Genomic DNA, 25,985 nt, shown 5'->3' with positions numbered 1-25,985 from the left:
GTTCTAGTAACATGATCAAGGCGGTCTGTAAAAGAAAGGAGATACACATGAACTTAGTTGAAGGGTATCTACAGAAAGCACTGAGGCAGCCATTTTGTGGGCAGTGTGGAAGCAGAGAGGTTGTGAACTGTATACATTCATGAGAATGTGTCATATGAGTTCATCAGGAACCAGACACAAAAAGATCTCAGGTATATTACGGTGTTCCACTAAGAATATAGAACATATATTATACAGCACTTAACAAATAATAATTAGTCATTAGTGGAGCCGTCAATCCATATTCCCTACCACATGGACACGCATACACACTAGGATTAATGTTTTGTGTTAGAAGCCAATTACCAATCTGTTTTCATGTATGCAGTCTATAAACTGTATGCTTCCACTAGGCCCACAAAATGTCTGCCTCCACAATGTTGAGTAGATGACTCATAATACTCTAATAAAACAAATGTATAAAAATTATGTTTTCTTTACTCCTCTGAGACAATGGGGCTGATTCTGAGCCGGACACAGCCACGCCCATGTCAGCCTCTACTGGCGATCGGCCCATGTGCGTCTTTATGCAAATACCACTACAAAGTCCTTCCCTGGTGTACATCCGTGTATGTGATTGTGCAAGGCCTAAGACGCCCACTGTCAGTGGCAGCAGACACAGAAATACCAATTGGTGCGCCTTTAGACCCCACCATCAGCCACACCTTTGAAACTTGCACCAGCCCTACGGCAGGTGCAGTTTCTCTGTATGGCTTCCTATGCGAGCGGTTCACCGTCTGTGTAGGCAAGAATGTTCACCAACACGCCAATGACACTCCCACATAACACCTGAAAACAGACCATCTCCATATGTGCACTAAACCACCTCCATGTCACTGCCCAGAACTCTCATTACATTTTACACACATTTCTGAAGCATGCTTCTCACATGTGCCTCAATCATAACACTGACTCAGTACGCACGCTATCTGAACGCATGTGCAGTGTGACATATATACATGCGCAGAAGAAAAAAATTTAATTCCCCTGCACCCGACATCGGCAGTGCGAGCGACTCCGAAACAGGCCTAATCTGTGGGTTAGCTCTGTGTATCTGCATATGAAGCTGGGTCATAGAATATGTGCATGTGCGGCTACTTTTCACAGTAATCTGGCCGGTAAAGTAGAGAAAACCTTTTCAGAGGTGCTTTAGCCAGGGAATCTGGATTAGTAAATTGCAGCTATTCTATTTGTATCACCGCTATAATCTGGAATACAGATTTTTAATTAGCGCCTGTTCATAAATAGACCTGTATGTATTAAAAATGATACGAAAAATAATGTAATCTTTATAAACCTGTTTTAAATTCTTCATATAGTACAGTACATGCATGATGCTAAACAAGATGGAATTTGTTTTATATTTACTAATATTAATTTTAAATTGGGTGCGTGTATATTCTCCCTCATAGGCGCATGTTCCCATTCCTCAGTTATCGTGTGTCAGGTCTGGATCCTCTGGCTCAATACACTCTGCATGTGGATGTGGTCCTGGCAGATCAGAATCACTGGAGATTCCAAGGAGGAAAATGGATCCAGTGTGGCAAGGCTGAGGGCAACATGCCAGGTACCAACTGCAGGAAACCATTCAATAAGAATAGAGCCTATGTATGATCTCAGATTATATGTATCCCTAATACCGGAATACAGGATTGCAATTGTCTTAATTGTATAGCCTGAATTTTACATTCTACCACAAGAGATTCATGTACGACTAACTTAAAATGTCCTTCATCAACCAAATATATCATCAAGTGGTCTATATATCAAATAGCATTTTTTTAGGCTATTTCCTATTGTAGCTTATCGCAGTGATAGAAAATATTCTTCAAGGCTAATTATTGTATTGTGACACAGTCAGGGTAGGGGTCCCTCTCCTGGGGTAGATGGACTCCCTCTTTACACACACAGCAGCCGTAGAAACAGGATGCAAGTCTGGGGTTCTCGTACAAACTGGTCGGCGCCAGTCTTTATTGTGCCAAATGAATATAAACATAAGCAAAACATAAACATAATTCCTAGCCCGGCTGGGCACTAGCTACACAGCAGATTCCCTCTCTATAATAATGGTAGGGCCTATTGCCTTCACCATCAACAAAACACGTGCACAGAACTTACAAGGAAAGTAACCAAGTGTCTCTGAACAGGCTAGTCTGCCTGCTCTCCCAGGTGTGAGACACTCAGCCACAATCAAACCCAGCTTATATTAGCCATTTCCAGCTGCAAGCCCTAATGAGCCTGTTACCAGGCTGAAAGGCCCAAAACCTGGAGTGGCCTGTGGACGGAGTCCTACCTCTCCTCACATCCACACCCCCAGGAACCAAACCGGCTTTTCTCTAAAGCTGACATTTCTAGTCTGTTTTTCCCAAACAGACTTCTCCTGTGGGTTTCAGAACACATATGACAGGAACCTAGGACATACATAGAAGCCATTCCACACTTCTCCAGTGCTTCTATCACAGTATCTAAAGAAAAGAAATTGCCGGGGGCAGCTGAGTGATGATCCGCTCACTGGCGATTCTATCCGGCAGCAGTAACCATAGACTTACAGCATTGCCAGCCAATTGCTCATACATGACTAGGTCAAACAGTAGAACTGCACCTGAAAGTCCAGTCTTGGGTGTCCACGGATTTGTTATTAAAAAAAATATTTTAATACCACTTCTCACAATGAAAAAAAAATATGGAATAATAAAGCAAATTTTCTTTTTACCACACCTGCAATAGCCATCGTGAGATGCCAATAGCATGGTAGGCCAGTTTGCGAACGTTACCCCCATTGTTTTTTCTAAATATGCAGTGACAAGCTACTCCATGTATAATGGCAACCACAGGCTGCCAGGAATGGTAATATACAGAGAATCATTAAATCTTGTAAACATGCCCATTTTCACAGGATTTAGGGATCCCCTCCATTTGATAAATAGGCCTCTATCATAGAAATGCTGGCCGAATGCACTATAATACTGTAGTTGATATAGGTCCAGTATAACATCATGGATAACACAAAAACAACTGCAGTCCTTTATTTATCTCAATATCTAACAGCTTTCTTCACAAATACACTTGTTATAGCTTTATTTTTTTTTGCATATTGTGCACTGGATTAAAGCAATAGGTGTCCCATTAAAAGTATATGCTAATACCTGATCAACCGAAACTTCACTGAGGCCATCCCAGTCTGCATCTCATGTGTTGTACCGCAAAGTTCACACAAAACAAAATCAAGCACACCAGCACATGGTGTCAGACAATGACATGAGCTACAACCTACATTTTTGCAGCTTCATAAATTTGCCTCAAGACATACCTGCCTATAGTCCATCCCAATTTTCCTAGGATAGTCCCAATGTTTTGCATTCCATAGGGCCTGAAAATGAGTGTTAATTCATCCAAAATGAGTTTGGTTTAATATGTTAAAATGTTACTGCATGTAGATAAGAGTAAAACATTCTATACATCCCATGTTTAATTTACTGTCTCTTTCCTGGGGACAGGAAACAGAGTTTACCAGCATCCCGATTCCCCCAATACTGGTGCTCACTGGATGCGACAAGAGGTGACATTCAGCAAACTCAAACTGACAAACAACAAAGGGGCATCTAGCAACATAACACAGGTATACAATGATGTACAACATGTATCTGTTAATGTGACAGGCATCTCACTGTATACAAATCAGCCAGTCTTAGGCCACAAGTACATGAACATATTTAAGGTGTATCCTAGGAAGTAACGATAAATAGTCATATTAATAATATAAAGAGGACAGTAATCACTGCCATCACCTGGCTCCTGGACTGAACAGGTTGCTTTTCGGTAGTGTGTAGCTCAACTCAGGACATCCATGAGAACATAGCAGGGACAGGTGTCTCACAGGATCTTCGTATAGAAGAAATATACTATTAAAGTGCTTATACTACATAAGCTACCAGCCCTTCTTTGAAAGCGATAATTCAATTCAGTCTGATCAACTTAGTGCAGAAAGATCAGCTTGGTAATTTATTTTTTCCTGGTGCACCCTGAGGTTTGCCATATGGTGCTCATGCCAGCTTCCACAGAACCAATACAGCTACTGGAAGGGCCTCTGATGTAAAGTCCTCAGCACTGCCAGGCTCTCCCAAATGCACAATCCTTTCAGGGATACTTGAAACCCTGATGGAACTGCTGTGAGCGGTTTTCCTAGTGGGCATCATAATGAGTATTGTCAGTGGCGTAACTAGGGTATTTGTAGCCCCCAACCCCCCCCCCCACTATGTGCGCGCCACAAAAAATGGGACGTGTCAACATGACACACACCCCTTTTTTGTCACTGGGAACATTTCTTTCCATTTGCACCTTAATGCAATACCCCTTATACAGTGCCCCCCCTATGCAGTGCCCCAGTAGTGGTCCACCTTATGCAGGCCCCGATTAGTTCCCCTTATAGAGGCCCCCCATATGCAGTGCCCCTTACACAGTGCCCCCTGTAGTGGTCCACCTTATGCAGCCCCCCATTAGTTCCCCTTATACAGTGCCCCCAGTAGTGATCCCTCATATGCAGACCCCCAGTAGTGATCCCCCATATACAGTGCCCCCAGTAGCTGTCCCCCTTATGCAGTGCCCCCTGTAGTGGTTCTCCCTTTTCAGTGCCCCCTGTAGTGGACCCCCCTGTGCAGTGCCCCCAGTAGTGAGCCCCTGATATATTGCCCCAGTAGTCCCTCCTATACAGTGCCCTTTATATAGTTCCCCAGTAGGAGTCCCCCTTGATGCAGTGCCCCCGGTAGTAGTCCCCCACAATGCAGTGCCCACAGTAGTATCCCCCCCCCCCGTGGTAGTCCCCAGTAGTGGTTCCCCATGATGCAGTGCCCACAGTAGTATCCCCCCCCAGTGGTAGTCCCCAGTAGTGGTCCCCCACAATGCAGTGCCCACAGTAGTATCCCCCCAGTAGTGGTCCCCCCCTGAAGCAGTGCCCTCAGTAGTATCCCCCCCAGTAGTATCCCTCCAGTAGTGGTCCCCCCCCCGAGGCAGTGCCCCAGTAGTATCCCCCCCCAGTAGTTGTCCCCAGTAGTGGTCCCCCCCAGTAGTATCCCCCAGTACTGGTCCCCGCCCACCTGAAGCAGTGCCCACAGTAGTATCCCCCCCAGTAGTAGTCCCCTTCTTTGTAATAGAGCACGCCCCCCCCCGAAATACACACTAAAATTAAACAAAAGAGAAATACTTACCTGTATCCACGCTCCTGCTCCCACCGCCGTCCGCACGGGCCGCTCTGCATTATGGGAGAGACGTCATGATATCATGACGTTTCTCCCATTACCACTGCAGGAGCCGGACGGAAGCCCGGCTCTTGCAGTGGGCGCGCAACAGTCAATGAGAGTCTATCTGACTCTCATTGGCTGCTGATTCACACACACATCGCTGCCGCTCGGCAGTGATGTGTGTGCAGCAGCAGCAGCCAATGAGAGTCTGTCTGTCTGATTAACATACACATCACCGCGAGTGCTGGCGGCGATGTGTGTGTTATGCACAGTCTGAGCCCGCCTGCCACCCTCCTCCTGGTGCTATTGGGCAAGCGCTCAGGGGGAGGGAAGGGGCTCAGCTGTGCAGCACAGGACCGGCGCTGGAAGCCTAGCACCAGTCCTGTGTAAATGGCTCCTATTAACAACATGACATCGGTACATGGTGGGATTAATATGACTTTAGTACATAAGGGTGCAATTAATAGCATGACAATACAACATAGGGTTGGAATGGGATAATCCCGGCATGGGACTAATGATAGGCGTCTAAATAATGACGCCTATCATTAGCCCCACGCCCGGCATACCGAACATAGGTAACACGGGCGTCAGGAGGTGATAGCCGCGGGGTAGGGGGGTTAGGTTTAGGGACTCCCGGTGGGTCTTAGGGTTAGGCACTCCCCCCCCCCTGGGAGTATTACGGTTAGGCTAGGGGAAGGGGGGTTAGCGTCAGGCACCCCTCCCCCAGGAGGGTTATGGTACATACACACGGTCAGATCTGTCAGACGAACGATGAACGACGAATGATTTGACCAACGATTACATGAACTACGAACAATTTTTTACAGTATTAAAATGAATGAAAATCGATCAAATCTGACTGCAAACACATCAGACGTCAGATATCGTTATCTGACAAACGGGAACGCACATCGTTCATCATTGCAGGACACATGTCAGATTTTCTTTTAGATATTGAACAATTTTTAAAAGTTATTGTACAAATCTGAAGGAAAATCTGACTATGTGTATGCACCATTAGGTTTAGTTTGCGGGGAGGGGGGGGGGGGTTAGGTTTAGGCACCCCTGGGGGGAGGTTAGGGTTAGGGGGGGGGGGAGGTTAGGGGGGGGGGGGGGAGGGGAAGGTTAGGAGTGTTACTTACCTCTGTCGGGATCTTCATGTGCCGGCCTTCCAGCGTCGATATTTCATTCGCCGGGTTTAGGTCCGGCGGTAATTCATACCGATTCCGGGTGGAATTAATAGTGTGACATTAGATAACAGCGGTGGGACTAATAGCATCGTATTAGTACCACAGGGATGGGATTAATAGTGTGACATTAGTACACAGGGGTCCGATTAATAGAATGACATCAGTACACGCTGGGATTAATATCATGACCTTAGTACACGGTGGGATTAATATCATGACCTTAGTACATAAGAGTATGATTAATAGCATGACATTAGAACATAAGGGTGGGATTAATAGTATGACATTAGTACACAGTGGTGGGACTAATAATATATTAGTACACAGGGGTGGGATTAATATAGTGTTCATTCTAGCACCCTGCAACTGTCACAACCCGTGCAGTTCCTCTTTCCTGCCTGGCGTGTCGCTCTCTGCTCTGGTGCTTCTAGCACACTTAGCTGATGCAACAAACTGCTAAAATACATGCAAAAAGCACCAGAGAGTGACACCCCAGGCAGGAAAGAGGAACTGCAGGTGTTGTGACAGGTTCAGAGTGCTAGAATGATCACTACAATAGTATAATATTACTATATTAGTACACGTGGGTGGGACTAATAGTATAATATTAGTGCACAGGGATGGGACCAAGAGTGTGACATTAGTACACAGGGAAGGGATTAATAACTAAAGCGGTACACAGGGGCGGTAGTAATGACATGGATGGCCTCAATACATACAGGGTTGAGGTTAGTAAATACATGAGTATGCAGGGGTAGAATTTTTAATTTAACATTGGTACAATGGGATGAAATTAATAATTTTACCCCAGCACATAAGAGTAAATTCCTGGGTGCTTGAGGAATCACAATAATTTTGCTGCCTTAGACACTTACTTGTCATGTGAGGGATCAGTTCCTGGGGTTGGGATTGACAATGCATCATCTGTGCATAGTGATGACATTTATATAATATTAACACTCAGTGGTAGGATTACTAATTTACCTCAGCATAAAATATGATACAAGTAGCAATGGAACCTTGCCAGCCTGCTAGATTTGGCTTTAGGTTGTACTGGCTCTAATGAATTTGCACAAAATAAGCATTTTGTTATAGTCTTTTATCTAATTTGTGTTAGAGCACTAGATAATAATAGTTACAATATAACAATCAAAATACTAGATGAGCTGTAACATTTCCCCTTTGATCTCACAGATGGTGGTTCTGCAGTCACTTCACAAGTACCAGCCGCGACTACTTGTTACACGCATTCCAGATTCTGGAGCCCCTGAGTCTCAAAGTCACACATTCACCTTTGCAGAGACACAATTCATAGCAGTCACTGCTTATCAGAATGCTGATGTGAGTATAGAATACATACAACAATAGTTCAGGTTGTGTCCTGTGTGCTATCATTAGATAAAACAAAGAGTAATTCCTGGACAGTAAAACAACTATTTTAGAGCCATATTTAAATAAAACTATACTGTGTATGTGTCCATATACAACAAACTTAGAGAAAGTAAAATGTGTCACCTGACAAAGGACAAATTAATTTTTATTAATACAGCACCACCATATTACATAGTGTTTTGAAAGATAATGTTTAGTCATCACATCAGTCCATCCCCTATGGATAATACAGTCTAAATTCTCTACCACTCACAAACTTTGTCCTACTAGTATATATTTTGGACTGTGTGAGAAAGCCAGAGCATCTGGGGGAAACTCATGCTTACACAGGAAGTGCCAACACCTCACAGATGGCACCCTGGCCTCAGTCCTGGAAGACAGCAATGTCAACTGTCGTGCAACTAAACATAAAACATAAGCTGATCCATTGCAAAAACATAAATATGCAAATGTTCCTATTTAGAAAACCAATAATATTTTATATAATAACATTTAGTTGCACCTCATTCTCCCCCAAAGTGCAACTGGAAACATATCCCATTATAAAGTGACGTAGGAACACAGTTCTACTCCAGCTCAGCTGGTGCAAACCCCCCCAAAAAATGCTATTGTTCAGTGGCTAAGGTTCTGCTCCCCTCCAAACATCAAAGACACTCCTAATAATGCATCCTCACCTCTTTTTTTTTATTAAAATATTTTTTCTCTAAACTGAATGTACATTTTCACACACTGCTCCACAAAACTACCCATGCTGGTGCATCTGATCTGTTCTTTGAAAGAGACACCCTTATGCTACCCAAGACCTCCTTATCAGCCAGTCCAAACATTGCTCTTCTGCAAATGCCAACACCTTACTCCACAAGCACATACTAACTGGCAGAAATCTATATGCACCTGTGCAAATTGAGTCACTGCCAAAGACAGTTTTGCGCTGCACCTCATCTGACCTACTTCTATGGTGTAAGTTAATGATAAAAATAAACTTAGGACTTGTGTTTGTGTGTCTATAAATTCTATTGTATTGCAGATCACACAGCTGAAAATTGATCATAATCCATTTGCTAAAGGATTCCGAGATCACTGTGACTCACAAGTATCCAGTGTGATGATGGGGTCAGTACAGTTTCAAAACTCTTGTAGACATATGACATGTGATACTTGCTGACATTTGGGCAGGGCTGTTTATGTTAAAATGCCCCCACCTCTTTGCAACGTGTACCCATATTCAAGATATAGGGAAGGCAGCCATGTGGAGGACTCAACCAATATTCATGAAAATGCAGCTTAAGTGTTCACTAGGCCCTAGAACGTTGTGTCCTTGCACCACATTCAGAGTGTTGATGAGTTATCTTCATTTGCTGGGCTTGTCAGGTCCACCAAAAGATGGTTTATCACTGTGCTGTATGCTCATAAGCTTGCATAAAGTGATTACATCCTTTTTCTTTTCGAAGGTTGTGTGTCCAGCCATCTGGAGAACGCCTTACTCCTTCACCACCAGTCCGTTGCCCACCACCCTTCATGCAGGACCCACTGCAGACCACCCGCTTCTACTCAATGGAACAGAAAGAACCACCACCTTGGTACCTGTCCTCACAAGGTATTGCTCCACACAGAGACTACACCCCTTATGACACAACAGGCAAAATGGCTGCAGCCTATGCAATGAAGTGTTATCCCCAGCCACCTCCACTTGCATATTATACGGATACCTTGGGCTCACCCTGGGCAGGACCAGCACAGTACCATCCCAAACCAAGCCCTACACCCTCAAGCTGGTTTCATCCCTTTATCGACAATCGAGCAAAAGAGGAGGAATCCAACCACTGGGGAGACCCCACAATCTATGTAGAGGACAGCAAACGAAGGAGATTGTCACCTTACAGATCAGATGGCTCTCCCGACACATGTGACAGGGACACAGACATGCCATTCTGCGGGTTTTACAGCCAATAACATATTAAAGACATGGTAGCACTCGTGAACATTGCACTGAAGCTGTAGTCAGGACATGACCATGAACAGGGGTATTGCAGCTGATCCCAATGTAAATTACAGCATATTCTATGTAGAAGTTGACACTGAATTTCATGTCCTCTATTGTCATGTGAATAAAATATTTTATACACAACACATTTTTCACTACACAATATTTTTATTAAATGTAATTATTAGAATCATGTCCTTGACAATACTTAGGGTTTTTCAAGAACTCTTGGCTTCTTCCTTGCTATGTTGCTCGAGCATGTTGCATAGCTGTGCAGAATGATGTGTCAGCAGATTTGAAGTTTGTGAGGTCATCATTGTTAAGGCTCCTACAAGCTGGCCCTGCAATGCCTCCATGCTGGGTAGTCTGGAATAATTCACAACTCCTTGTCTGCTCAGCAGTCTGTTCTCAATACAGGCTCCTGGAGAGAAAAACAAACTCCGAATGGCCCACAGGTACTTATTAAATGAACAATATTTGTATTCTTTTATTTTTACATTTTACATTGTATCTACTATAAATTGTAAGTTACCATTTTTTTTATAAAAAGTTACCTAGAGAGTGTGAGGTTAGTAAAACTCTATGCAATTGCCATGGCCTTGTCTTCTGTATAATGCTTCTATATTTCAAGGTGCAACAATAAGTTTCTTATATAATTGCCCAGAGGCGTTTGACTAATTACATGTGACATAATTGGAGGTAAGACATGATGTAACTGAAGGAAAAAAACTGAAAATGACAGAGGGCAGGCAAAGAGGTGTCAGACAGCAGTCCTGAGTTCATTAGTAGTCAATACAAAGGGAATACATTAAGCTAGCATATACATCCCTGCAGTAGGTGCAAATAAGCCTAGATAATGCTTGAGGATAAGGTTGCTTTAATCTATATAAATATTCTGTATTTGAGAGCAACTAAACACCCCATGAACGGGATGCTTACCCAGTAGCACTATCTGTGACACATTCCGTATTGTCTGTAACATCTCCTTGGCCTTTGGTTGGGGACTCACTACTAGGAAGGTTTGTCCCATGAACAGTGGAAGCATGGCCTGGAGATGGGAATGGTCCAGAGTTTTTCTTATGATCTGGAAACAGAAAAAAGCAGAGTGAGTAATCAGATCCTCTCTATGGGCCTGATTCTGAGTTGGGAATAAAGCAAGAAAGAGTAAGTAACTGTGTACCTAGAAAACCATGTAGCAATGCAATGGGGGCAAATACATACATTTATATAAGCGTGCTAAATACTGGCTGCTTTTGCATGTAGCCCACACATGCTGGACAACTTTATTATTACACTGCAATGTAGGTTTCAGTATGGACACACCCCTCCCAAATCTAAGTGGCTCTGCACATTTTCCATCTGCCTCACCTGCAGTGCAGCCTGGGTTTACTAAGGTGCACAGTTACTTGCTCTTTCTTGCTTCATTCTCAACTCAGATGCAGGCCCTATCCATTTCTATTGAGTATTTTTTCCTACCATTAGTACCTGGTTAGAAAAGGTCTTAATGTAGATCTCATGCTTAAAAAGCCTGTGTCTCAGAAGGAGAAAGTCATCAGCTGGAAGGTAATTGCGCTGAAACACAGCCACCATTTTACTATCCCGGATAACAGCCTCTAGCTGGGAACACAGGAGCCTCTCCAGTAGATTTTCCTGAAGATTAAAAGAATTGTCATTAGTTATACGATTCAAACTAACACATTAAAAGTAGTGGCAAGACAAGCGTTTTGCACCCACCCAGTTTCAAAAGAACCCCAAGCACTGTTCATCACAATTACATACTGTGACGTTACACACTAAACCAAACTGTGATCCCAGGCCACACACATTATGCCAGCACAATGTTATGTTGCTTACAATATACTAGTGTACACTGCAGAGCCCATTGCCTGGTGGCCAGTGTACAATGCAGAGCCCATTGCCTGATGGCCAGTGTACAATGCAGAGCCCATTGCCTGATGGCCAGTGTACAATGCAGAGCCCATTGCCTGATGGCCAGTGTACAATGCAGAGCCCATTGCCTGATGGCCAGTGTACAATGCAGAGCCTGATGGCCAGTGTACAATGCAGAGCCCAATGCCTGATGGCCAGTGTACAATGCAGAGCCCAATGCCTGATGGCCAGTGTACAATGCAGAGCCCATTGCCTGATGGCCAGTGTACAATGCAGAGCCCATTGTCTGATGGCCAGTGTACAATGCAGAGCCCATTGTCTGATGGCCAGTGTACAATGCAGAGCCCATTGCCTGAGGGCCAGTGTACAATGCAGAGCCCATTGTACACGATGAGTGTACAATGCAGAGCATATTGCCTGGTGGCCATTGTACAACCCATTCTCCTGGCAAGTGTTAGGGGAAGTAGCTGAATAGTCTGCATCTACTTTGGACCAGCCGTGAAAATGAGGAAATATCTTTAGATTAATGTTAAATTCAACTTTCGAACATACAATGTTTGTTCAAGAACAACTGAATATTTAAACTAGGAATCCATTATAATGTTGCTCATTCTGTAAATCTCACGCAAGTTGTGACCCGTCACTGGGCCTGATTCAGAAATGAACGCTAATGCATTCGCTAGTACAACCACTGTCTCAACAGCGGCTCCGGGAATAAGCAAATGCTAATCTCAGCCTTTCCCTTGTGCGCCAGCATGTGAAGAAGAGTACAAGCACTGAGATGCCCACTTTCCGGCTCTATGGTCTGTGCAACTGCGATAGTGATTGCAAGCACTCCGCCACTGGCATACCATCGGATGCACCATCGGCACTTGCGGTAGCCTGGGGGTTACCCAGGCTATTCATCTCAAACATGGCCTCAGAGGCTGTGATTATGCCATTGGGAACACAGCCCATGACACAGCTTTTTCTTTTACGATGACTTTAGCTCACCTCCCATTCTCCACCCTGAAAAGCCTATGGATTATAGAGATGTCATACGCAATTGCATACGCCATCACACCCAGGGCCTGATTCAGCAAGGAACGTAATTGCTTATAAGCACGCAATCGGTCGATTAATTTGTACCGCGCATGCATCGTAGTGCGCGAGCTAGGTAATGCGTTAGGAATTGAGAACGCAGTGACTACGCAGACCCATAGCAGAATGATTGACAGGAAGTGCCGTTTGTGGGTGTTGACGGGGGGTAGTCGGTCGAATGTAGGCGTGCCAGTGCGTTTCATCGCCATTGCAGGGGCGTGCATAAATTATCCACTGCGGTACCAGATGCCGTCTGAGGCGCCATAGCGTGCGCATAAATATGCAATTCCCGAGTAAGGTCTGGGCTTCTCTAACTGTCCAATGTTACTCGATGTTATCGATTGTTTCACTATGTTGGTCAAGTATACGAATGTGAGTAAGGGGAAGTGGGCGTCCTTATGTCAGTCTGCAATCGCAATGTGAATGCAAACATTAAAATATCACCGCTGATATTAGCAATGCAGTTGCATGCGTATAAGCAGAAGAGCGATCCTTAGTGAATGAGGCCCCCAGTTAGGGTTTTAGACTTTATGCGCATTAGCATCTGCATTGCCTCAGTAACTGAATTAGGCCCACTTTGTGCCAAGTCTGCATACAGTACTTAAATAAAAAAAGGATTTAATTGTCAAAATAAAGCTTAAAGATATTCATAAAATGTATGAATTGTATTTCACATTATCCAATTTAGAATGCCACCCTCACTAGAACACCAGTTTTGGCATGTGTTTAAAGCTGGCCTTAAAAAGTGGACACACTATCAGAAATGAGCACTTGTGTGACAAACAGATACTGTCCCAATATGATTACACGCCACCCCCCAAGCATTTCTATGATAAATATTGGAGCGTTAACAACAGAGAGAGAATATATTATAAATATTGTATTGGCTGACACAAATATATTGTACCCTTCAAGCTTGGTAGCAGGATAATCTTGAGAACCCTATTGCATATAAAAGCCAGCAAATTACAGATTTGTACTCCTGTTGTCAGGCAAAGTTTCAGCTTAGTTGCTCGCACTAGTTATACATTACGTAACTGGCTCCAGTTTATATCATCTTACTTGGTGGCGGAAAACAGGTGGCTTAGGGGCCACCTGCAGCTGTTCTGTCCAGAATTAACTTTCCGTTATAGCGGTTTAAAAGGGGATGCCCGCCTTCATTTTACTATAAAGCAAAACTAAAATGTGTAAAACTGTTGTATTTCTTTTTTTGTAAAACACTGCTTTTCCTCCTAACTAGTATAACCTTTTATGTCAGAAATCCTGACTGGACCTATGGCAGTCCTGGACATGAGAACCGTGTAATTAGAAGCAAAAGTTGTTTTACAAAAACTATACTTTACATGGAGTTCTTTAATGTACTCGTATTGCCTTATACAGTATAAGGCCTCATCATTACATTTCTTTCTTGGATTTCCAGCCATCAGTGTGTATTAGTGTATAGGGGGTATTCAATGATTCTGCACACTGATACAGTAACATGGCAAATTTCCCTGCAAACCTTTATGGTGGTTGCCAGAAAAAACATCTGAAAAGCCAGCACCTCGCAGCCATTGCCGCTAATTGAATACCCTTATGCGTCTATCACACACACAAGCTAATGTTTTCATTTATTCCCTTTTGTTCATGGAGTTAGCCAGCCCTTTGCAGTGTCTTGTGCCTTGGGGCAGCTCTTTGGGAAGTGTACCTCAATATTACCTTGTCTGTGTCAGCAGCTCGGGTCTTGGGTTTCACACATGCTTCATCGAAAAGTGGTTTAGGCGCAATGTATTCTGTGAGTGCCAATATCTTCTGCCTTTCGAAGTGTATGGCCTTTTTGTGACGAGTGACAGCTTTGGAGCCATGACGAACACACTGCAGCGATGGAAGCCAGGCTGAGAAGAAAAAGAGAATAAGATGGTACTGGCAATTCAAAAAGATTGAGCACTTAGCAATGATGACATGAGGGTAGAACATGCTTTTATGTGAATAGCAGAAACCACTGTCTGAGGGTGCTTGAAGAAATAAATTGAATGCGTGGATGGTATATAAAGGAAGGGAAACCAACATCACAGCAGTGAGGGGAGGCACGAGAGAAGAATGGCTCCCACAGTGTAATAGAGCGAGAAAAGTGGGAGAATGTGATGTGAGGTTAATAATGTCAACTAAGAAAATATGGGTTGAAAATGTGAGCTAAACAATGGGTTATAAAAGGGTGATAGAGTAACAGCTAAATGAATGTCCTAATATAAGAAAGGGTGAAAAGATATAGATTAGAGGAGAAAACAGATAATACATGGACCCTAATCCTAATGCAGTACAGAATCAATGGACATGTATAACAATAAGGACATTATAAGGTAAGAGGATTTGGAAAAGAAAAAAAGTTAATTAAAAAGTAGATTTACAATTTTTTTTTATAAATTTCAAAAGTTTGACAATATATAGCGCCACCTGCTGCTCTAGACTGTGATTTGCTTATAGCAGCCCAAGGAATATTGATATAAAAGTTACAGATTAGTACCCAGAAAGGTTATAATAACCATTTGTAAGCTACATGGAGGGCATGCATTCTGAACGATGTGTGCGAAGTGCTGCTGGAATGATCAGGTGGTGGTACTCCATGACCCCCTAGATGTGTGCAGAAACATGAGCAAAGATATTAAACACTAATGTATGCAACTGGACATCACGGTCATGTCTGATGGCACATAGCTCAACATTCAATTACCCTGAAAATATTTTTGGTGCTAGGATATTAAAGGGTATAACTATTAAACACTAATAACTCCTTTCTAGAACACAAAAAGCAGGTGAAGGGTTATGAGAGGACATCGCTACATAGGTCAGTAATAATAAATTGTAGTAGCAACACATCTTGTATCACTGCAGTAAGCAACAATAAAAGATGAAAGTCATCTTTGCAATTGCATATTATTTGAAAAATAAACCTCTGAAACAAATTTAACATAAACATAACTTCATTCCTAAGAATTTCCAGCAATACACTAAACTGCTTAAGAGATAACCATGGTCTATCTCGCTGAGGCCCCCACTTTGCATCAGTACACAGTGCATGGACTCCTAGTGACACATTGTGCCGGCCTGTCTGTGCAGTCTTCTGCCGGAACATTGCATCCACATGTGTGAGGCCTCCCTCTGGCAAACCTTAACTACATGTGAGTGGCTTTTCATTAACACACTGTGCTCGCAAATGTGTGGCTTCCCGATAGCACACTTTACCAATCAATGGCCGATCATAACCCACTGCTCCTACATTTGGGGCCTTGCAACAACACACTGTACCCACTAATGAGTGGCCTCACAATAGCACACTGTGAGTATAGTTTATCAGACTGTGTACCCCCATAGCATTTGCATAAGCATGTAGTATCATCAATAGTCTCTCTGCCTCCCATTAGTACACTGTGGCCACATATGGGCTCCCAGTAACACTGTGCCCAACTGTAACCTCCTCATAGCACATTGTGACCTCCTGAGGTCCATCCACAGCACACTGAAGCGGCACATGTTCTCACACTGCACCGCCCTGTGGCTCCCCATAGCAGTGGTACATCCAAAAGCAGACTGCACCAATCTGTGGATTCCCATAGTAAATTGCACCATCTTCTGTCCCCACTCCTCATAGTACACTGCACCAGTCTAGTATTCAATCTAGCACCCTGCACCTGTCACAACCTGTGCAGTTCCTCTTTCCTGCCTGGGGTGTTGCTCTGTGCTCTGGTGCTTCTAGCACACTCAGCTGATGCAACAAACTGCTGAGCTACAAACTAGACGTACCAGAGCAGAGAGCAACACCCCAGACAGGAAAGAGGAAATGCACGAGTTGTGAAAGGTGCAGGGTGTACCAGTCTATTGTCCCACACTGCACCGACCTGGGACCCCTCCTTAGCATATGGCACAGCCAAAAGCAAACTGCACCAACCTGTAGCTCCCCATAGCAACTACAACATCATGTGCCCTATAGCACACACCAACCTGTGCCCAACTCCTTAGCACACTGCATGAGCTTGTGACACCCAAATGATCTACAACCTATTCACTCACTGTGATTCCATTAGTAAATGGCTCCAAGAAATTAAAACTCCTATGAAGTATGTTGTAAGCGGTTGTCACATGTGAAACACTGGTAAGGATCTGACCATGGTTTCTAACAAACACAGCTTTAGCCTCTGTAATCACACAGAACATAATTATTTTGGAAAACAATTGCTAACAGAGCAGTTTGCTAAGGGAGCAGTCTGTACAAATTGCCTTCCAAAAAGAAAAAAGTGGAGGGTGAAAGGACAATGAGTAGCATTTTTCAGTTGCCATGGCAACCTGGTTTGATCTAACATTGGGTTAACGGGCCCATATATGAAGCATATATCGGGCCAATTCCCCGTTTTGCCAGCATTGGGTATTCGCCCGTTATATTTATGGGACACATTACAGTATATATCTTCTCAGACTCAATCAAGTCTAATATATTGGTTTTAATGATTATGCGTTTTTATAATATAATTGTGCAAAAAGGGGCTTATTAGAGATGAAGGAGACACAGCCTGCTCTCAGATGCAACGTACTATTTCACTAAGTTTCCCAATAAAACACTGGCATAATCTGGCCCACATCTCATTAAGTGTATACTTGCATTAAAAATAAATCTACACAATGGGTGGGTTTTCTAGCCCCACCTATCTATCTATCTATCTATCTATCTATCTATATATATATCTATATATATATCTATAGATATGGTAGAAGATAGGCGGCACTCCAGAGACTCCGTGAACATGCGTGTTTTTTAAATCAACGTTTCGAGGTCAAAACCCCTTCTTCAGGATACACATAAGGGTACACTATATTTTGGGGGCACATACCCCCTTAGGAAGGCACCTGGAGCAAGGCAACGGCCCACAATGACTTGTGGAGTGCCACACAATATTGTGGAGATATATATATATATATAAAATGACCAGACACAACATCGCCATAATTAAAGTTTCTGTATCTTTAACTAACAAAGGGAATGCCACCAGTTTTAGAACCATATCCAATTAGATGCCATAAAGCGAAAACTTAACATCGGTGAAGTTTTCGCACACTTCGGGGCTTTTGGTGTGATTTTTTTGCAACTTTTTGTCTACGCGCACTTCTGTTTTTCACACTATCCTTTCACAAAAGACATGAAAATGCATTCGCACAAAAACTGTTAGTAGAGTCACCTGTGAAAGGTACAGAAAGATTTGGGGAAATCTGTCTGTACCCCATAAAAAGGCTAAGTGACATAGGAAATCATTTTAGGAGTGTATTGGTGTGTAGTGGATCTATTTTTTTGGGCCAAAATAAATGCTGCAGTTAAATTGGGGGGTACATTGAAATGGGTGCAAGTATATTTTTGTGTCATAAAAGTGCACTTTAAACTATTTTTGTTAAAAATACACCTGGTGCAGCCACCTGCAATGTTTAAAACACATATCCCATCAAAACAGCCCCCAAAATATCAGACCCACGACTTTAAACCCATTTTCCAACACATTTTACTTTTTCACCCCAAACATGACATGTCATTATTGGCCAAATTATGCTAAGGAAAAATTATTATTGCCTAATTTGTCATTAGGGGGGTGTCCAAGGGGTCCTGAACCAAGTGCCCACATCTTTATCTCAAAATAGAGGTTTTGCACAACTTTTCACTTGCTCTGAGATGGTGAAAATTTTTCGCACGTGCGAAAACTCCGGCAATAAGATTGCATCAACAAAAACTTTTTGCACAAAACGTGGCTTTTCGCATCTAACTGGATATGGCCCTTAATAAGTATAATATTCAAGTCATGGATTCCATAAAAAAAAAATAAAAAAAAAAATAAATTTGACAATATGGGAAAATATGGCGCAGTACAAAATTAAATACATGAAAAGGTATCAACAAATGAATAAGAGAAGGCTAACATTAAATTTTCCATTTTTATTTTTCATCTTTGTAGAAACTTCAACTGACTTGAAATTTTAATTCCAAAATAAAAAACCCTGCGCACTGATGATGGAGGAAAAAATAGTAGGAAAACCTTAAATTCATGCAAAGTTTCTGCTTTCTAAAGTGAGGTGCGCACTCTTAGGGAAGATGTATCAAAACTTAAAGAAAGTGGAGAAGTTGTCCACAGCAACCAATCAGCTTCTGTCATTTATAGACTGTGCTAAAGTAAATGGCAGACTCTGATTGGTTGCTATTAGCAACTACTCAACTTTATCTTCCTCAAAGATTTGTTCCATCTCCCGCTTTCTGACTGCACATTCCCATGAAGGCTTCTCTGACCTGGATAGTCCACATGCGGCCATCTTAGGTAGCACCTCTTTTCTCATGATTCAATCATATTATCTGGCCAAAATATAAAGAATGTCTTTCAAAACAAAATAATTGAGAGGTGAGAGTAGTCATGGACCAGTCATCAATCAGAGACCCAGAGAGTAACATGGGATAGTTAAAGCCATGGTGAAGTCATGATAAAGACAGCAGTTTGAGGCCAATACAGCCATTTAGACCAAGGGACCACATATATGGCATAACTCAAAGGCTATCATTAGACCTAACTGGTCCTCAAATACTGTCAATATAGTCTACTGCTATTATGGTCTAATTATAATAGAAGATTATTGGTTTATTTATTTTTGGCTTCATAACTCACTAGTGTTTGCATTCTTTAAAACTCTTATGTACTTATGTAAGGGTTTCCAGCACACCAATGACGTCAAACCTACATAACACACACACACACAAAAAGGCACCAGGTTCAATCAGGTGCTACTGCAAAAAAACAAAACTCAAAACAGACAATATTCAGCAGGATGGGAAAAGAGATTTGTAAAAGCAGTGCACTAGTATGATTTGCATTAAAATATGACATTTATTGTGTCTTCAACAAAATATAAAACTTGTATTAGTCTTGTGTTAATTTAATCAAATATGTTTATTTTTTATTTAATTATTTTACTGTTTTTTTGTTTTTTAAATCTCAGCAACATAAAAATGAAAGGTAGAAAGAAACGTACAGCAATAGGTAATTAAAATATTTGCTATATCTTGATTACTATGTTTCAAAGTATTCCCCAGCCTGTGTGTCTCTCAGACTCTGGGTATACATTAAACAATGTGTGTACCCAGCGAACCGACACATGACCCGGCTGCTCACAGGCCCGATATGCCGCGCCCCCCCCCACATAGCACTGCATGGGATCGTCAGCAGCATTGCCTGATCTTACATCAGGGCTCGACAAATCCCGGGCGCCAGGTCGCCATGGTGACTAAGATTTCTAAGCCAGCCCCCCCGCCACCGCAGAGAAGCTCCATTTGTCGGGCGCCCGCTGAAATTTTACCAGCGGGCACCCGACTCCCCGCAGCTGCTGAGCTCTGGCGTCAGGCTTCCCCACGGGTCATGACGTCTCTCCCACAGCAACGAGGAGCGGCGGCAGCTGGAACTCACTCCTGAGCTCTAGCGTCTGGCTCCCCACACGGGCACTATGGAAGAGACGTCATGACGTCTCTCCCATAGTTCCGAAGAGCGGCAGATGTCAGCGGACACAGGATCCTGGCCTAAGGTAAGTATTCTGTTTTTTTTTTTTTGGTGTGTGTGTGTGCGTGGCACACTCAGAGGGGGCTTAGTACTGGGGGTACTATTGCATGGGGCTTACTACTGGAGGTACTATTAGAGGGGGCATACTACTGGGGGCACTATTACAAGGGGCTTACTACTGGGGGGCACTATTACAGGGGGCATACTACTGGGGCATTATTAGAGGGGCTTACTACTGGGGCATTATTAGAGGGGGCTTACTACTGGGGGCATTATTAGAGGGGGTTTACTACTAGGAGCACTATTGCAAGGGGCTTACTGCTGGGGGCACTAATACAGGGGGCTTACTACTGGGGGTATTATTTAAAGGGGCTTACTACTGGGGGCACTATTACAGGGGGCTTACTACTGGGAGCACTATTACAAGGGGCATACTACTGGGAGCACTATTACAAGGGGCTTACTACTGGGAGCACTATTACAAGGGGCTTACTACTGGGGGCACTGTTACAGGAGGCTTACTACTGGGGGCACTGTTACAGGGGGCTTACTACTGGGGGCACTATTACAGGGGGCTTACTACAAGGTTGAGGGTCTATACAAGCTTTCATAATTTTGGTAATGGATGTTGGTCTGGCTCCTAAACTTTTAAGATGGCTCCTAGATTTTACAAAAATGTGTCGAGCTCTGTCTTAGATGCTACACATAAGATCAGACAATGAGGCTGACGACCCCATGATGTAGTGAATACACACTACACATTTTTTAACGATTTGTCATCCGATGTGTTGAAATCGTCCAAATCGTTGAAGATATCGCGTAGTGTGTGTACACAGCTTTATACCATACAATGGACTATAATTGTCCAGATCAGCCAAAGAAATTGTTGAAAAAAACGGTCTGGATCGTTTAGTTATTAAACCTGTACAATCCTCCTGACCGTCAGTCAGTCAGTCTATTCCACACCGTGAATGGAGATCGCCTTCATACATCTTGCAGTGTCTGGAGGCACTAAAATTATCGGGCTGTCACTCCTCCCCTTATCCGTCTGCACGAATTGTGCAGTCTATAGCCAGCTTAACGTTCTCACAGATTGATTCATTATATTTTCTAGAGTATAAAGTGTTTATAATATTGACATAACTACTTATGCAATAAGATGCAGACATGCAATATGGTTCTGTGTGATCAAACATTAAACAACATGTTGAGAGCTTCAAATATCAAAGTCAGTCCTGTTGTACTTAAGTAGCAAATATATGAAAGATAAAGATGTTCTTGTTCTGTTAATAGGGAGATGCACACTATCACATCGACTATTATGTTACTTATAGCATCAGAATGGACAAAATATTTAGTAACTTGTATCGTTTATACTCCAAAAACAAAATAATTCCCTGTTCTATTTATACAAAGATACAATATTTTTTTAAACAGTTACACCCAAACCTAAGATTTTATATATCAAAGGCAGTCCATTTAAACAGAATAGAAATACAAAAGGTAGGCAAATTTCCAACTTCCTAAACCGTGCAACATAAAATCTCTGTTCTCCCCACTTTAGTCTATTCATATCAGGGATGGACACTTTTGCCTCCTTTACCATCATTCCTATTTAATTAGAGAAGCTCTACTGGCCAGATGTGCTCCAAAATCATATAATTTGTGTCTGTGATGCACTAATGCAATCATTCTAATTTTTTTTATGTTTTCCTATTTAAGCGATTCTAAGCTACATACCCCAAATCATCAGTGGTGGACTTTAATTAGGGGCCGCACATTTATCTCTTTCCTGTTCTTTTTTGTGCAAGTGTCCAGAGGCTGGACTACCAACCTGAATCGCAGCCTCCTCACTTAAAACGGTAGAAGCCACCACTGCAAAGTATGGTGAAACGCATTCTCAAAAAAATGTCCCAAGTTAGAAGAATGAAAATCAATGGACCCTCCTTCCTTAGTCACAGAGACTTGGAAGATTTATTTACTGTGGTTTTAATCATGGGATTTAAAGGGGACCATTTCGTAAAGGCAATATAAAGCTGTCCAAATTGCTGGCAAAACTGCAGATAATAGGGACTTTATAAGAGCATTATTTAGTACACAAACCCATTGGTTTCATCAGATGTATGGAGCAATTTCCAATTAGCTTGTACACCTAATGCACAAGGATGTCTTTTATGCAATCTGGGATGACTACATAGGTTTATATCTGCTTTAGTTCCCCAAAGACATTTTTATAACAACCCTAATAGGATCCCAATTGCAGGACATATCATCCTTTAGATCTGTCACACAACAAGAGTTGGTAAAAGCTGCGTGTAGGATGGGACTTTAGCCACAGTTGGCCTGCTTAAAGCATTATACTAATTGATATTAGTGTTTTAATTACAGTTTTCTATTCTTTTGCTGTTTTTAGATTTTTCCTTACTGTTTAACTTTGCACGATTTTAAAGGAAATTAATAAAGGTTGTTACTTTTATATTACCAAGATATCAATTAGTGTACTTTTCCTTTTCTTCTTCTTAAGTAGTAACAAGATTAGATGGGGCCAAGTGAAAACCACTGTAAAGTTCCATACCCACTGATATTTATTTACATAAAAATACTTACATGAAACCACATACAGCCTGTTTGCTACTATGCATCTCCAATCCCAGAGCTGTAACTAGGGTGGTGCGACATGTGCCATGGCACCGCAGGGCAGCGTGCGCTGCTCAGGCCTGTCAATTTTCTGGCAGCTTTCTAATCTTTTATCCCCGCTATCTGCTGGTGGCCCCTATCTCTTCTATTTGGCCACCTCCCCAAACAACTTCAGTCACATCCTCTTTTATTTAATACACACTTTTCAAAATACTGTCATACCCCTGACTCAAACCTATCACATGGAGCTATCAGCCACACAATTTCTGATGCCAGCCTTGAACACAGCCACCGATTCCCGACCCAGGTGTTACCAGCACACCTCAAGTACATTTGCCGGTAAGTGTACCATACACGTATCTCCCCACTGCTAATATTTGCTGTATATACACTACAAGTAACACTCCTCCTTTACCTTCAGTCAATGGGGTAGATGTATTATAGCGGCACTTACCGTGCCTCTATAACGCTTCCCGCTTCGCCTCTTTACCGAGGCGAAGCAGGAAGCACTACCGATGAGATGTATAAACATCTCATCGCCCGGAGAGGGGGAGCGTTAACTCCCCCCTCCGGCGCTACCCGCTAGAGACAGCAGCGCATCAGCCTAGTGCTGATGCGCTGTCTCTCTCTCCCGGCCGGCTCCACTGAGCATTCGCGGGATCTCGCAAGTATCGCGAGATCCCCGCGTGGAGCCCTGGAGCCAGTAGCCGCCGCAGCAGGGACAGCGCTGTCCCTGCTGTGGGGATAGGCTAGCGCCAGGCTGTAGCTGTCGATAGCGACAGCTACAGCCGGCCGAACGGTCAGACGATCTGACCGTTCGTACATAGCCCAGGCTGTCGGCGCTGCTATCTTGTAGATAGCAGCGCCGATAATGACAGGGGCGCAGAGCGCCCCTGTCATTTACCGCCCAGACCCCCGTTCATACATCGGGGAGAAGCGGTATCAGCGCACATAACGTGTGCTGATACCGCTTCTGGGCTTCGTACATCTACCCCAATGATCTATACTGCCGACTCCAGGCTTCTGCTTGTGGCTTTACTATGCTACATCTACAGCTTGTGAGTTATACTGCATAATTATTTTGTATCATCACTGCAGCCATTGGATTCACACTGTATCTGGCAGTGACATCTGGATAACAGCGGTACAGCAGGATCAGTGCCCCTTCATCATCATACGGTCAAATCAGATTTGTCATGCCTCTTTCCCATAAGAAAACACATCCCTATTTCGGACAGGCGTCTTATTTGAAAAATGGGGATGGAGGGCACCAAAGTTCTTCCTGGCCCAGGGCACCAAAAAAATCTAGTTACGGCTCTGCCCAATCCAAACCAAGTGAATGTAGAAGCAGCACTTGGAAAACCTAAATGCAATGCACACCAACACTAGCATGCATGTGGGGATAGGTTCATTGTAAACAATAGGTTACATTGCTTTAGAGTAGCATTGTTCCCACATTTATACAAAAGAGCAGTATATACAAGATCATAAAATGGCATTGTTGTGTAAGTGTGAGAGCGGACCATTAATATGCTCTGATACTAAACACCAGTATGTGTACAGTATGTATTTCTAAATGTTGGTATCATAGCTGAGAGTCTACACCCGGGGTAGCCAACGTTTAGCCGTCCAACCGCTGTGGAACTACACATCCAATAAAGCCCTGCTACTGTTCGGCTGTTAGGGCATGCTACAATTGTGGCAAGGCATGCTGGGAAGTATAGTTCCACAGCAGCTGTAGTTGTACCGGACGATGCCGAGCCCCAGGTGAGATACAGAGGGGTCATACGCACAGATAAATGAATGTAGAAAAAAACGACATAACTGATGTAAGTGCAATGTGCTGCATTACATGGCCGCGCTGTCACCCTGTGCGCAGATATAGATGAGGTCACATTAATGTTGCCGGGGTGTTCCGGTTACGGTCACGTGCTCTCACCTAATTCCCGTGCCGCTCCTCTCAGCAGGACCGCCGTCATGTTCCCGGAAGTGAAGGTGACGCTCGAGGCGCCGCACAGCATCATGGGAGCCAGTGGTATCCTAGCAACTGGGTGACGCGGTTAGAAGTGGAAGAAGCTTTGTCTTGTCTGTTAACGGTGTATATAAGATGGCAGGAGGTGAGTATGACACAAATAACAGGGCATTAGGCACTTGTATGCGGCCACGTTTGTCTTACACCATGTTGGTGTGCTGTAGGGGACAAGAAGGACACACCGGTCCCGGGATCCATACAGGGTGCCATAGTGAGGAGAAATTTAGACCCTTCTTTACAGTGGAATACACAGGAGTCATTGTAAGTAGAACTATTGTTGATAAAATGACAATGTCTTTCTCACTGCTTTATAATGTCAGCTGGCTTTATTTATTATTTCTTAGTGCTTTATTTTTTTTCTTAGTTTTACATTAAGATCATAATTGGCAAGTTCTACTTCTTTTCTTTACTTTACTACTTCTTTACTTTACATTTGCCTGTGGCATAGGTTATATAACAGTTACATAAAGGGGGTAAGGTGCAAATGTGATAGGAGGCTGTGCTTTGATCTTAGTATTTACATTTTGTAAACCACACACTGTTGGTATACAAGGCTCTCCAATGGTCTCTGGGTTCGCTGGCTTCTCTGATGGTCTCCAAGGGCCTCTTCGCTGGCCTCTCTGTCTCTGCTGGCCTCTCTGACTGTCTCTGCTGGCCTCTCTGACTGTCTCTGCTGGCCTCTCTGACTGTCTCTGCTGGCCTCTCTGACTGTCTCTGCTGGCCTCTCTGACTGTCTCTGCTGGCCTCTCTGACTGTCTCTGGTGGCCTCTCTGACTGTCTCTGCTGGCCTCTCTGACTGTCTCTGCTGGCCTCTCTGACTGTCTCTGCTGGCCTCTCTGATGGTCTTGGAGTCTGCAGGGACATTTATGAGAACTGTTCCAAAGTCAATTACTTAGAACATGTGAAATTGTAATTAGTAACTAGACTGTCAATATTCTAGTATAGTTT

At 43.2% G+C, this 25,985-nt stretch overlaps 3 protein-coding genes across 3 annotated transcripts in view; 2 read left to right on the top strand and 1 right to left on the bottom strand.

Moving 5' to 3' along the window:
• Positions 1-9,910, top strand: part of TBX21 (T-box transcription factor 21) — a 36,139-nt gene extending 26,229 nt beyond the window's left edge. The window contains exons 2-6 of the mRNA XM_088474576.1: positions 1,452-1,606; positions 3,537-3,658; positions 7,664-7,810; positions 8,889-8,974; positions 9,313-9,910. Of these exons, the coding sequence (XP_088330702.1) occupies positions 1,452-1,606; positions 3,537-3,658; positions 7,664-7,810; positions 8,889-8,974; positions 9,313-9,814 (1,012 nt within the window). The 3' untranslated portion in view covers positions 9,815-9,910. The remainder of the gene's footprint in view (positions 1-1,451; positions 1,607-3,536; positions 3,659-7,663; positions 7,811-8,888; positions 8,975-9,312) is intronic.
• Positions 9,911-10,003: 93 nt separating this feature from the next.
• Positions 10,004-25,049, bottom strand: MRPL10 (mitochondrial ribosomal protein L10). The gene is made up of 5 exons (XM_088474580.1): positions 24,945-25,049; positions 14,514-14,689; positions 11,331-11,495; positions 10,785-10,929; positions 10,004-10,266 (listed from the first exon to the last, which is right to left on the bottom strand). The coding sequence occupies exons 1-5, from the start codon at positions 25,027-25,029 to the stop codon at positions 10,064-10,066; spliced, it is 774 nt and encodes a 257-aa protein (XP_088330706.1). The 5' UTR covers positions 25,030-25,049; the 3' UTR covers positions 10,004-10,063.
• LRRC46 (leucine rich repeat containing 46) overlaps positions 25,001-25,985 on the top strand; it is a 41,932-nt gene continuing 40,947 nt past the window's right edge. The window contains exons 1-2 of the mRNA XM_088474579.1: positions 25,001-25,122; positions 25,202-25,298. Coding sequence (XP_088330705.1) covers positions 25,113-25,122; positions 25,202-25,298 — 107 coding nt within the window. The 5' untranslated portion in view covers positions 25,001-25,112. The remainder of the gene's footprint in view (positions 25,123-25,201; positions 25,299-25,985) is intronic.

This window comes from Taudactylus pleione, unplaced genomic scaffold (genome assembly GCF_031769625.1).
Source record: "Taudactylus pleione unplaced genomic scaffold, aTauple2 ptg000155l, whole genome shotgun sequence".
Classification (NCBI taxonomy): Eukaryota; Metazoa; Chordata; class Amphibia; order Anura; family Myobatrachidae; genus Taudactylus; species Taudactylus pleione.
Note: the sequence above shows the minus strand (reverse complement) of the source record. Positions and strands in the feature narration are given on the sequence as shown.

Bases quoted from the DNA above. Each gene is read 5' to 3' on its own strand.
- MRPL10 (XM_088474580.1), bottom strand. From the start codon at position 25,029: ATGATGCTGTGCGGCGCCTCGAGCGTCACCTTCACTTCCGGGAACATG. The intron at 10,930-11,330 runs GTACTAATGGTA...TTCTGTTTCCAG, and splicing joins TTAAGACCTTTTCTAACCAG to ATCATAAGAAAAACTCTGGA. The intron at 10,267-10,784 runs GTAAGCATCCCG...TTTTCTCTCCAG, and splicing joins GTCACAGATAGTGCTACTGG to GAGCCTGTATTGAGAACAGA.